The sequence below is a fragment of the Eleutherodactylus coqui genome, chromosome 5 (assembly GCF_035609145.1).
Source record: "Eleutherodactylus coqui strain aEleCoq1 chromosome 5, aEleCoq1.hap1, whole genome shotgun sequence".
In the NCBI taxonomy this organism is placed as follows: Eukaryota; Metazoa; Chordata; class Amphibia; order Anura; family Eleutherodactylidae; genus Eleutherodactylus; species Eleutherodactylus coqui.
The window spans coordinates 185,766,709-185,780,137 of record NC_089841.1 but is presented as its reverse complement, the minus strand read 5'-3'; the positions used below and the strand labels follow the sequence as shown (position 1 = coordinate 185,780,137).

At 48.2% G+C, this 13,429-nt stretch overlaps 1 protein-coding gene across 2 annotated transcripts in view; it reads left to right on the top strand.

The window, feature by feature from the left end:
* LOC136628212 (immunoglobulin gamma-1 heavy chain-like) overlaps positions 1-5,987 on the top strand; it is a 147,682-nt gene extending 141,695 nt beyond the window's left edge. For both annotated transcript variants that reach the window (XM_066603940.1, XM_066603939.1), the window contains exons 6-7: positions 4,397-4,513; positions 5,756-5,987. In XM_066603940.1, the coding sequence (XP_066460037.1) occupies positions 4,397-4,512 (116 nt within the window). In that variant the 3' untranslated portion in view covers position 4,513; positions 5,756-5,987. The remainder of the gene's footprint in view (positions 1-4,396; positions 4,514-5,755) is intronic.
* Positions 5,988-13,429: the final 7,442 nt, after the last annotated feature.

The window sequence follows — 13,429 nt, the reverse complement described above, 5'->3', positions numbered from 1 at the left end:
TTCCTCTGCTATGCACCTTGAGAAGTTCCCTGCAAACCATAAAGGCAGACGCTTTGCGCTCGGAAACAGAGCCGGGGGAAGACAGTATGTCGCTGGATAGTCAGAGCACCCTCCTGTCTATATCTCAGCGCGTTGAGGAGGAGGAGGAGGAGCATGAGGAAGATGAGGAGGAGGGGGAAGAGACAGCTTGGCCCACTGCTGACGGTACCCATGCTGCTTGCCTGTCATCATTTCAGCGTGTATGGCCTGAGGAGGAGGAGGAGGAGGAGGAGGAGGATCCTGAAAGTGATCTTCCTAGTGCGGACAGCCATGTGTTGCGTACAGGTACCCATGCCTTTCTCGTGACCCTCGCGTTACACGCATTCTGGCCTCTACGGATTACTGGGTGTACACACTGCTCGACCCACGCTATAAGGAGAATCTTCACACTCTCATTCCCGAAGAGGAAAGGGGTTCGAGAGTGTTGCTATACCACAGGACCCTGGCGGACAAGCTGATGGTAAAATTCCCATCCGACAGCGCTAGTGGCAGAAGGCGCAGTTCCGAGGGCCAGGTAGCAGGGGAGGTGCGTAGATCGAGCAGCATGTACAGCCCAGGCAGTGCAACAGTCTTTAAGGGCCTGGACAGCTTTATGGCTCCCCAGCAAGACTGTGTCACCGCTCCCCAGTCAAGGCTGAGTCGGCGGGAGCACTGTAAAAGGATGGTGAGGGAGTATGTAGCCGATCGCACGACCGTCCTCCGTGACGCCTCTGCCACCTACAACTACTGGGTGTCGAAGCTGGACACGTGGCCTGAACTAGCGCTGTATGCCCTGGAGGTGCTTGCTTGTCCTGCGGCTAGCGTCTTGTCGGAAAGGGTGTTTAGTGCGGCTGGGGGAATCATCACAGATAAGCGTACCCGCCTGTCAACCGACAGTGCCGACAGGCTAACACTCATCAAGATGAACAAAGCCTGGATTTCCCCAGACTTCTCTTCTCCACCAGCGGACAGCAGCGATACGTAAGCAATACGTAGGCTGCACCCGCGGATGGAAGCTACGTTCTCTCTCACCATCCAAAACAGGGACATTTCTGCTTCATCAATCTGTGTCTAATATTCCTCCTCCTCCTCCTGCTCCTCCTCCTGAAACCTCACGTAATCACGCTGAACGGGCAATTTTTCTTAGGGCCACAAGGCTCACTCATATAATTTTTCTAAAAATGTTTTATATGTTTCAATGCTCTTAAAAGCGTTGGAACTTTAACTTGAACCAATTTTTCGTTAAACTGGGCTGCCTCCAGGCCTAGTTACCACTTAAGCCACATTAACCAAAGCGATTAATGGGTTTCACCTGCCATCTTGGTTGGGCATGGCCAATTTTTACTGAGGTACATTAGTACTGTTGGTACACCAATGTTTTGGGGCCCTCACCTACAGTGTAATCATAGCAATTTGTATGTTCTTCGCCTGCACTCATGGTACAGAAGTGTGTGTGGGGTTGGCCTACACTTTAGCTACATAAATGTAACTTGGGCCTTGGCTATACTGCAGCTACTGAAATGGAACTAAGACTGCGCTCCCACTATACTGCTGCTTCAGAATTGTTCCTGGGGCCTGTGTAGGCTGCTACAATGACTTAAATGGAACTAAGATTATGCTCCTCCTATACTGCTGCTTCGGAATTGTTCCTGGGGCCTGTGTAGGCTGCTACTATTACTGAAATGGAACGAAGACTGCGCTCCCACTATACTGCTGCTTCGGAATTGTTACTGGGGCCTGTGTAGGCTGCTACTATTACTGAAATGGAACTAAGACTGTCCTCCTCCTATAATGCTGCTAGTGATATGTTAGTGGGGCCTGTCGCTAATGCTACGGCTGAAATGTTACTAATTCTGGGCTCTGCCTATTCCGCTGCTTCCCAAAGACATGATGGCGGCGAGGCCATTTCCCACCAACGCTGTTACTGTTAAGGTGCATATAACCACGGACACGTGGAGAGGACACGTAGTGCCTCCAAAACATCCCCCGCCACGGCCCACTTAATCCTGGCCACATTCCGAAAACCAACAAAATAAAACCGCGCTACTAGGTCCGCAGTCACCACCACATTACCACCAACGCGGTTACTGTTAAGGTACATATTACCAGTCTGACTGGGGCATGCAGTGTTGGCCGGAGCCCACCTGCATTAAGCACGACATTACTACCTCAGCTGTGTTGGGCAATGCAATGGGATATTTCTATGTACCGCCGGTGGCTTCCTGGCACCCACCCATGCTGTGGGTCCACAGGGAATTATAAATGCATCTGTTTCCACTTGTAAAGAACCCCAGTCAGACTGGGGCATGCAGTGTGGGCCGAAGCCCACCTGCATTAAGCACGACATTACTACCTCAGCTGTGTTGGGCAATGCAATGGGATATTTTTGTGTATCGCCGGTGGGTTCCAGGGAGCCACCCATGCTGTAGGTGCACACGGAGTTTAACCTACATGTGTCCACTTGTAAAGAACCCCAGTCTGACTGGGGCATGCAGTGTGGGCCGAAGCCCACCTGCATTAAGCACAACATTACTACCTCAGCTGTGTTGGGCAATGCAATGGGATATTTCTATGTACCGCCGGTGGCTTCCTGGCACCCACCCATGCTGTGGGTCCACAGGGAATTATAAATGCATCTGTTTCCACTTGTAAAGAACCCCAGTCAGACTGGGGCATGCAGTGTGGGCCGAAGCCCACCTGCATTAAGCACAACATTACTACCTCAGCTGTGTTGGGCAATGCAATGGGATATTTTTGTGTATCGCCGGTGGGTTCCAGGGAGCCACCCATGCTGTAGGTGCACACGGAGTTTAACCTACATGTGTCCACTTGTAAAGAACCCCAGTCTGACTGGGGCATGCAGTGTGGGCCGAAGCCCACCTGCGTTAAGCACGACATTACTACCTCAGCTGTGTTGGGCAATGCAATGGGATATTTCTATGTACCGCCGGTGGCTTCTTGGCACCCACCCATGCTGTGGGTCCACAGGGAATTATAAATGCATCTGTTTCCACTTGTAAAGAACCCCAGTCAGACTGGGGCATGCAGTGTGGGCCGAAGCCCACCTGCATTAAGCACGACATTACTACCTCAGCTGTGTTGGGCAATGCAATGGGATATTTTTGTGTATCGCCGGTGGGTTCCAGGGAGCCACCCATGCTGTAGGTGCACACGGAGTTTAACCTACATGTGTCCACTTGTAAAGAACCCCAGTCTGACTGGGGCATGCAGTGTGGGCCGAAGCCCACCTGCATTAAGCACGACATTACTATCTCAGCTGTGTTGGGCAATGCAATGGGATATTTCTATGTACCGCCGGTGGCTTCCTGGCACCCACCCATGCTGTGGGTCCACAGGGAATTATAAATGCATCTGTTTCCACTTGTAAAGAACCCCAGTCTGACTGGGGCATGCAGTGTGGGCCGAAGCCCACCTGCATTAAGCACGACATTACTACCTCAGCTGTGATGGGCAATGCAATGGGATATTTTTGTGTATCGCCGGTGGGTTCCAGGGAGCCACCCATGCTGTCGGTCGACAGGGACTTCACAATAGGGAGTTGTACCTGCCTGTGTCTATGAATTAAAAAGCCCGGTCTGACTGGGGCATGCAGAGACACCTTGACAGAATGAATAGTGTGTGGCACATAGGTTCCCCATTGCTATGCCCACGTGTGCAGCTCCTGATGGCGGTGGCACAGGATTCTATTTCTCATTGCTTCTGTACAGCATTGTGGGCTATCGCCCCGCCCTTTTAAAGAGGGTCGCTGCCTAGCCATGCCAACCCTCTGCAGTGTGTGCCTGCGGTTCCTCCTCATGGCAGATGCACTTCTAAATACACATGAGGGTGGTGTGGCATGAGGGCAGCTGAAGGCTGCGCAGGGACACTTTGGTGTGCACTGTGGGGGGGAGGGGGGGCGGTTGGGCAGCATGTAACCCAGGAGAAGTGGCAGTGGAGTGTCATGCAGGCAGTGATTGTGCTTTGTTGGAGGTAGTGTGGTGCTTAGCAAAGGCATGCCATGCTAATGAGGGCTTTTCAGAAGTAAAAGTTTTTGGGAGGGGGGGGGCCCACTCTTGCCGCTATTGTGGCTTAATAGTGGGACCTGTGAACTTGAGATGCAGCCCAACTTGTAGCCCCTCGCCTGCCCTATCCGTTGCTGTGTCGTTCCCATCACTTTCTTGAATTGCCCAGATTTTCACACAAGGAAACCTTAGCGAGCATCGGTGAAATACAAAAATGCTCGGGTCGCCCATTGACTTCAATGGGGTTCGTTACTCGAAACGAACCCTCGAGCATCGCGAAAAGTTCGTCCCGAGTAACGAGCACCCGAGCATTTTGGTGCTCGCTCATCTCTAATGAACACCTTTGTGTCTTTCAGTTCACGGTGCTGAGCCATTCAATATGCTCTCATTAACTGTTCTTGGGATGAGGACATTGTTTGCCAAAACTCTGGCCTTCAACCTGCTTTTGAGTGCAAAGATCTTCATCATGTAAGGTAAGAACTCGTGACAAGCACGTCAATTTTTAAAAAATGCCTTTATAAATAAACAGCCGTTCATAGTGAGTTGTTAAATAGCAACCGGAAGAACTTTGAAGATGGGTGGGGATAATGTAAGTTTTCCTATCCACTGCCCTTTGAGGTCATACAGATGTCATATAGAGGGTCTTCGCTCAAGACTTACTAGGCAGTGGCTTTCTCTCTGGAGGACCCACCCCATCTATGTGTTACATGGATGGTCATTCTTTCGAATGCCCACCAGTTAATAAATACTACATCTTTCTTGTATGGCTATGCTGAGTTTCCCCTGGAAAGACAGCTGATTGCCAACGATTATGAAGCCATTTTCTGTAGAGAAAGGCGTTGTCATATGAAACTTCTAGGACAACGACCTCTACTTTTACTACTACCATAAACCCAATCATTAAGCTGCACATTTCTAATGGGGAATTACAAAACTATTTAACATGGTTCTTTCATGCAGGGCATAAGATTCAATCACAGACAAATCGGCATTAAAATCCACATTCTTACATGCGTAGTTTGCCATAGATACAATTACCAAATAGATTAGAACAAACAATCTTGCAGTAATTAGGCCTGATGCCCACGGCAGGAAATCTGTGGCATTTCACTGCAGCTATTAGGCTCTATTGAACCTAATAGCTCAATGTACATGCTGTGGAATTCCACCGCGGAATTCCGCAGCATGAAATTACCCGTGGCATGCCCTATTTGCCGCAGGAATAAGCGCGGACGGCTTCCATTGTAGTCAATGGAAGCCGCCCGTCACACTATACTTCCACTGTAGCACAGCGGAAGTATAGCGTGAATAGACGCCTGGCTCACCGCCGGCCACGTCATATGGCACTGCCAGCGTGTCATGTGCTGTACTGCGCATGCGCGTTGGCAGTGTCATGCGGGTGCTACGCAGCGGATCCGGAGGAGAGTATGGGGTCTTTGGGGGGGGGGGCGCCGTGACGGACTCTGCTGCGGTATTCCACTTGCGGAGCCCGTCACAACCGTGGGCATGAGGCCTTAATATTGAGATTTATGATTCTAAACAAAAAAAAGGTTCTTTTAAAGACACAGTGTCATGCTTGTCTAAATATTGTGCCTGGTCTTGTAGTTCATACAGTCCTTTTAATACGGACATACGGATGTGCTACATATACTATGTCTGGCATAGGGCATTTTATAACAAACCAATTTATCACTGATTAGTCTTTCTTCTTACAGGTATCCGTGTTTGGCAAAGTGAAGATTTTTCGTACTTGGGCTTTATTTACCTTTACACCATCAACATATGGAGCAACAAAATCTTCTGCTTCATCTGGACTCTACTTAATATTAACTTATACTATATGCTATATTTGTATCATTGCTAATCAGTTATTGAATCTGGTCTTCTTACCCTTAGCAAGCAGTCAGTGTTCCGTTTTAATCTCTTAAGCTGTTCTGGGAAAATAAATGCTGCATTTCCATATTTCTGTATGATGGTTTTGATAAATGAAGATCAGTTATGTATCCTATAAATGGTTAGGAGCGTTCAATAAACATTGCATAAATCAATAGTACAGGCTTTTATAAGAAACCTTATACAGAGTGTCTCAAAAGTTTGGAAACACCCATACAGAATGAAAGTGGTTTGACAGATAGTGATTAGAGATGAGCGAACGTACTCGTAATGAGTACTTACGCACCCGAGTACCGCCATTTTCGAGTACTTCAGTACTCGCGCGTAAAGATTCGGGGGGCGCCGGGGGGCGGGGAGAGGCACGGCGGTGCGGGGGGTAGCAGCGGGGAACAGGGGGGAGCCCTCTCTCTCCCTCTCCCCCCACTCCCCGCTGCAACCCCCCGCGCCGCCACGGCGCCCCCCGAATTTTTTCGCCCGAGTACGGAAGTACTCGAAAATCGCGGTATTCGGGCGAAAAAGGGGCGGGGCCGAGCACGTTCGCTCATCTCTAATAGTGATTAAATTTTCCATACGAGCTGCAGGGAAAGAGGAACAATTGTTAGGCCATATGATAAACATGACAGAAAAACAATAATATGCTTTGCCCTTGTTACTTTGATGGAGCTGAGCTGCAATAACACACAACCCTATAAACAAGGTCAGTGCTGTGTTTGGAAGAAAGCAGACATGTTTTTCCAACTTTGGACAACTCCTTTAAGTTCTGCCAGGCTAATGTTAAACAGTATTATATACTGCAATACATAAGCATTGCAGTTTATTATTTGAGAAATCAAGCTTTTGTATGTTCAAGTCTCCTAATGGTATTTTTTTTTTTAAATTATATTTTTCATGCATATTTTGGTCATGTGAAAAAGATCACTGCATGTCCTATTTTTGTGCATATTTTGATGGGGCAAGCACACAGCACTGGCCCATAAGTAGAGGACCAACCTAAAAGTGAAAACACATGGTGCAATGGCCATACAAAGCCAAACTATACCCACCCACTAATCGCTGCACAAACTATTGCCATTATTGTGCAGCCAATAGCGACTGTGGGTGGGCATAATTTGGCAGTGTACAGTCAGCACACTATGTGTTTTTAGCCTAAGCCTATTCATTTATTTAACATAAATACAGCACCAGAACTATCCTCAATATGTACATACAGCATCAGAACTAAGCTCACACTATAAATACAGCACCAGAACCAAGTTCATGATACAAATACAGCTCAAGGACCAAGCTTATAACAAATACAGCACCAGAACAAAATTCATAACATATGGTAACAGAACCAAACTCATTATATAAATACTGTACAAGACCAAACTCATACCATAAATATGGCACCAAGAATTATAATTCTTTGCTGTATGGTGAATTTCAGACAAATGCATTATTACACTTATACAACAGACGAGTGTCCCAACCCGATTGTGAGTCTACTGACCAGAACTCATCATAGAAGCACATCCTAATCAGTGTGGTTACACAAAGACAATATTACAACTATACAGTAACCATATGGTGGAAGATAAAAATTCTACATAAGCGCTCTGCAGATCATATAAGTGATTACAGTGAAGTTATATTTAGTGACTTTCCTTTCTGGAATTCAATCTTCCCATCTTTTCCATCTGACCTAGACCGCCATGAAGATTTCTTCCACCGATGACTTGCTTCTGTAAAGTTTACAACACAGACATCTTTGAGCTCTCACTTTTTGAGCACTCCTCTAACCTTTTCGCTACAAAAACTATGCTACTAGCCCAACACAGTAATAATAGCTCCTTTGTGCCCCCATATACTATTAATGCTCACCATTGTGCCTCTTACAATGTAATAGTGCTCCCAAGTGCCCGATTACCAACAAAAGTGCCCCCAAGTGTCTCCTTATAAGTAATATTACCCCAAATTACACCCTTAAGGGCTTTCACCCACTAACGTTTTTTAACGCTGCAATATCGCTGCCTTTTTTCAATGGGACTTTCTAATGTTAATATCGAATCGTACAAATATCGCAGGTTTGTGCTTTTGCGATTTCTGTGCGATGCGATTTTAACATTAGAAAGTCCTATTTAAAAAAACGCAGCGATTTCGCAGTGTTAAAAAAAATGCTAGTGGGTAAAAGCCCTTAAAGGGGTTGTCTCGCGAAATCAAGTGGGGTTATACACTTCTGTATGGCCATATTAATGCACTTTGTAATATACATCGTGCATTAAATATGAGCCATACAGAAGTTATTCACTTACCTGCTCCGTTGCTAGCGTTCTCGTCTCCATGGTTCCGTCTAATTTAGCTGGCGGCTTGCTTTTTTAGACGCGCTTGCGCAGTCCGGTTTTCTGCTCTGAGCACGAGCCGCTTCAGTGTGCTCGCCGCTACAGCTCTTCTGCGCATGCGCAGACGGGCTGTATCTTCTCGGGAGCGCGCTGGAGCGGCCATTCTGCTACCATCCTCTGTTAGAGGAAGGTGCAGAAACTTGAGCCGCCCAGCCGAGAAGCCCAGCCCAGCAGCCCAGCCGCGAAGCCGCCCAGCAGTGCCTAGAAGCCGCCCAGGTAAGTGATGGGTGACGGACTGACGGGGGTGACGAGTGACGGACTGCCGCTGTGGCCCCAGAGCCAACCGCTGTGGCCCCGGAGCTTACCGCTGTGGCCCCGGAGCCTACCGCTGGGCCCCGGGGCCTACTGCTGTGGCCCCGGAGCCTACCGCTGGGCCCCGGAGCCTACCGCTGTGGCCACGGAGCCTACCGCTGTGCCCCGGAGCCTACCGCTGGGCCCGGGGGCCTACCGCTGGGCCCCGGGGCCTAGCGCTGGGGAGCCGGGGCCTAGCGCTGTGGAGCCGGGGCCTAGCGCGGGGGAGGCGGGGGCTAGCGCGGGGGAGCCGGGGCTTAGCGCCGGTTACCTGCTGCCTGGCGGTGGGTGACTGTGGCCCAAGAGCGTGTGCCATGGTCGGCGGCTGCGGTGGGTCTGGTCGGCGGCTGCGGTGGGTCCGGTCGGTGGCTGCGGGGCGTCTGGTTGTCAGGGAGACACAGCTGGTAGCGTCTCGGGAGCGCGCACGTCGGGCTACAGCAAGCGACGGGAAAAGAGCCGGCGGCCATCTTGGGGAAACTTTTTATAAGTTGCTGAAACGCTGGAACTGTAAGTAGAAACCGGCTAGAAAAGTCATTTACAGGGGGAGCTTAGTAATGTATGCTTAATAAGGGGGACTGGGCAAAAAAAAAATTTCACTGCTTCCTCGAGACAACCCCTTTAAGAGTAAACATGCCCCCTTAATAGTACTAGTACCATAAAGTGGCCCCTGAACAGTAATAGTGCCCGCAGATGTCCCCTCATAATAGTAGTGTCTCCAAGTGACCCCTGAATAGTACTGGTGCCTTCAGGGTCCCCTAGTAGTAATAGTGTCACAAGTTGCCCCTGAATATTAATAGTATCCCTTAGTGACCCTGAATAGTAATACTGTTCCCAAGGGCCCCCTTAGTAGTAATAGTGCCATCAAGGGGATCCTGAACATTAATAGTACCCCAAGTGGCCCCTGTATAGTAATATTGCCCTCAAGTGCCCATTAATAGTATCCATGTTCCCAAATGGCCTCTCAATAGTAATAGTACCCCTAAGTGTTTCCTTAATAGTAAAATTATCTGAAAGTCCTTCCTAAATAGTAAACATACCCTAAGTGTCTCCTGAATAGTAATAATACCTGCAAGTGTCCCCTTAATAATAGTATAGTCTCCAAGTGGCCCCTGAAGAGTAGTGGTGCCCCCAAGTGTCACCTTAGAGTTAGTGCCCCAAGTGGCCCCTGAATATTAATAGTACCCTTAATTGAACCCTTAGCAGTAATAGTGCCCTGAGGTGTCCTTTGAATAGTAATAGAGCCCACCAAGTGCCTATTAATAGTAACAGCATCCCCAAGTGGCCTCTGAATAGTACTAGTGTCTTCTTAATAGTAAAATTATCTCAAAGTGCCCCTTGAGGGTAAACAAGCCCCCTTAGTAGTTATAGTGCCCCAAGTGTCACTTGAATAGTAATGGTGTTCACAAGTGTCTCCTTAATAATAGTAGTAGCATCTTCAAGTGGCCTCTGAATAGTAGTGCTGCTCCCAGGGTGCCCTTAGTACTATTAATGCCCCAGGTGGCCCCTGAATAGTAATTGTGCCCCCAAATGCTCATTAATAGCAACAGTGTCCCCCTGTAGCCCCTGAATACTAATAGCTCCCCCAAGTGTCCCTTTCGGAGTAATAGTTCCCTCATATGGCCGTTTAATTGTAAGAGTACCTCAAGTGGCCCTTGAATAGCAATAGGGCTATCATGTTTCCCCTTAAAAGAGTTGTCCCACGCCGAAAGATAATTTTTTTTTTTTGCCCAGTCCCCCAGTACCTGCAAAGGAAAACCACTGACATGTGTTATTTAAAAAAAAAAATTCCCTTACCTGAATCCCCGTTCAGCAACTTTAAAAAACCTTCTGTCCAAGATGGCTGCCGCTGGTCTTCTCCCATAGTGCACCGCGGGTCTTCTCCCATGGTGCACCGTGGATGTTCTTCTGCTGTCTGCGCTCCACTGCCGATTCCAGCCACCTCATTGGCTGATCGGCACCATGTGATGGGGGCGGGGCTACGCAATGACGCTGAAAAGGGGGAGGAGCCAGGACGCAGCTCGTGAGCCCGTGCCATCTAGGAGAAAAATCCTCTGTGAGCAAGCGCGACTGTTCCTTCGACCAGAGAAGAAGTTTGTTCGTCGCCATGTAGACGGGGACGCCAGCAACGGAGTGGGTAAGTATATAACTTCTGTATGGCCAATATTTAATGCACGATGTATATTACAAAGTGCATTAATATGGCCATACAGAAGTGTATAACTGCACTTGCTGTTGCGGGACAACCCCTTTAAGAAAAAAAAAATACATATATACCTAGGCATGACGGGCACAGAGTCCTCTACTGAACCGATGCAGTCAGTGTGATGGAATGATCTTACCACGCCACCTGCGTTGAGATGCTGGAAGTCCCAATCCCAGTCCCTCTCCCATCTGCTGCCTTGCGCTGCGGCAGCTTTTCTCTTAGAGGAAAGTGGCTACAACAGAAGTTGTTTGCAGCATAGCAGATGCCGACTGTCAGTAGAGAAAAGTCAGGTGGCCCCAAACATATGCTGGTGGCCCAGGCCAGTGGGCACATTGCCCTCTGCCCAACCTGCCACCGAGCATGTAAACATGCATATATGTTGCATTTTTTTTGAATGTTGCTAGGCAATTTTGAAAAAAAAATGGAAATAGCAAGTGTGGCCTAGCAAGCATTTCTGCTGAGTAGTTTGAGAGGACGCAATGAGCAGTCGGTATGGAGATGCTGATTGTAACAGTGGAGCAGAGGCCTGCATTGTGCCACACATCATGTGATGCCTACAAGGACAGATTTCAGAAGGACACATATTGGAAATAGGTGGCCAGTGCAGGTTTTGAGGAGAGGTGGGAGAATGATGTGCAGAAACCTTTTTGTGAGTCTACTTAACTTCGCTGAGTGTTTAGAAGTCCCTTATTAATATTTGATTGTTGAGAGCAGTTTTACATTGCGTTTTTCAGGTGCAAAATACAACACAAAGCACAAAGACAATCTGGAAGTTTGCTGTGCGATCCTTTGGACCCTGAACATTACATGTCAGTATGTGGGTGTCTTTTGCACAAGAATTTATGCAGATTTCATGCAGTTTTTTTATACTTATCCCAACGAACGCTGCTCTGCAATAACCTTTTCAAGTCTTAATGTTCCTTTGTGGTTACAATTTATTGTAACCTCACAAAAGGCATAAGTGTTTTGCCCCTTTTTTATTTTCTTTTTTTAAACTCTGAATTTAAACATTGCTTTTTGCTTTTCTATTGCAATGGATAATGTTAACAAATCTGGAGAAGCGCCCATGATGAGTTTTGCAGGGAATACAGGGCACAACCAAGAAGTGGAGCAGGTGAAAAGACCAAAAGATAGTACATAGAGATGAGCGAGCGTACTCGTCCGAGCTTGATGCTCGTTCGAGTATTAGGGTGTTCGAGATGCTCGTTACTCGAGACGAGCACCACGCGATGTTCGAGTTACTTTCACTTTCATCTCTGAGACATTTGCGCGCTTTTCTGGCCAATAGAAAGACAGAGAAGGCATTACAACTTCCTCCTGTGACGTTCCAGCCCTATACCACCCCCCTGCAGTGAGTGGCTGGGGAGATCAGGTGACACCCAAGTATTTAAATCTGCCCCGCCCGCGGCTCGCCACAGATGCATTCTGACAGAGATCAGGGAAAGTGCTGTCTTGCTTTAGCTGCTATAGGGAGAGCGTTAGGTGTTATATTCGTCTTGAAGAACCCCAACGGTCCTTCTTAGGGCCACATCTGACCGTGTGCAGTACTGTTGAGGCTGCTTTTAGCAGTGTTGCACAATTATTTTTTTTTTGTATATCGGGCGTGCAGACCATTGCATCCTCAGTCTGCAGTCATTGTACAGAGTATAGGGGCAGTACTGGTGAGGCAGGGACAGTGGGAAAGGTGAAAGAGATATACTGTCTATATAGGCAGTGGGCTTTTTCAAAAAAATTGGGGAAAAATACTATATTTGGGCTACCTTTGACCGTCTTCAGTGTACTGCGTGTCTGCTGGGGGTAGTAGTCCTAATTAATACGCAGTTAAGCGTTACAGCAGGCTTGCGCAAAATGGTTTCCTGGCTCTGCTGTCTCCGTTACATCACCGCCGTCATAGCGCCAGAGGGAAACAGTATACAATATATACGCTGCATACAGTATCTGTCTGGTGTTTCAGCTCACCATTTTAAAAAATTGAAGCAAAATACTTAAGGCCTACCACTGCCCTTTGGCCACTTGACTGCTTCTGCGCTGTGAATTCCACTAGCTCAGTCATACGCACCTACATCTCACTACAGGCGTGCGCAAAATTGTTTCCTGGCTCTGCTGTGCCCGTTACATCACCGCCGTCATAGCGCCAGAGGGACACAGTATACATAATATACGCTGCATACAGGGTCTGTCTGGTGTTTCAGCTCACCATTTTAAAAAATTGAAGCAAAATACTTAAGGCCTACCACTGCCCTTTGGCCACTTGACTGCTTCTGCGCTGTGAATTCCACTAGCTCAGTCATACGCACCTACGTCTCACTACAGGCGTGCGCAACATTGTTTCCTGGCTCTGCTGTGCGTTCCGTAAGCGAAGTCAACCTCCAACCACAGGCCAATAAGCGACACATTTAATTACAGCCTTCTGTTTCTACTCTACTCGTAATACACCATGCTGAGGTGTAGGGGTAGGCCTAGAGGACGTTGACGCGGGCGAGGACGCGGAGGCCTAAGTCAGCATGTGGGCACAGGCCGAGCTCCTGATCCAGGTGTATCGCAGCCGACTGCTGTGGGATTAGGAGAGAGGCACGTTTCTGGTGTCCCCAGATTCATCTCACAATTAATGGGTCCACGCG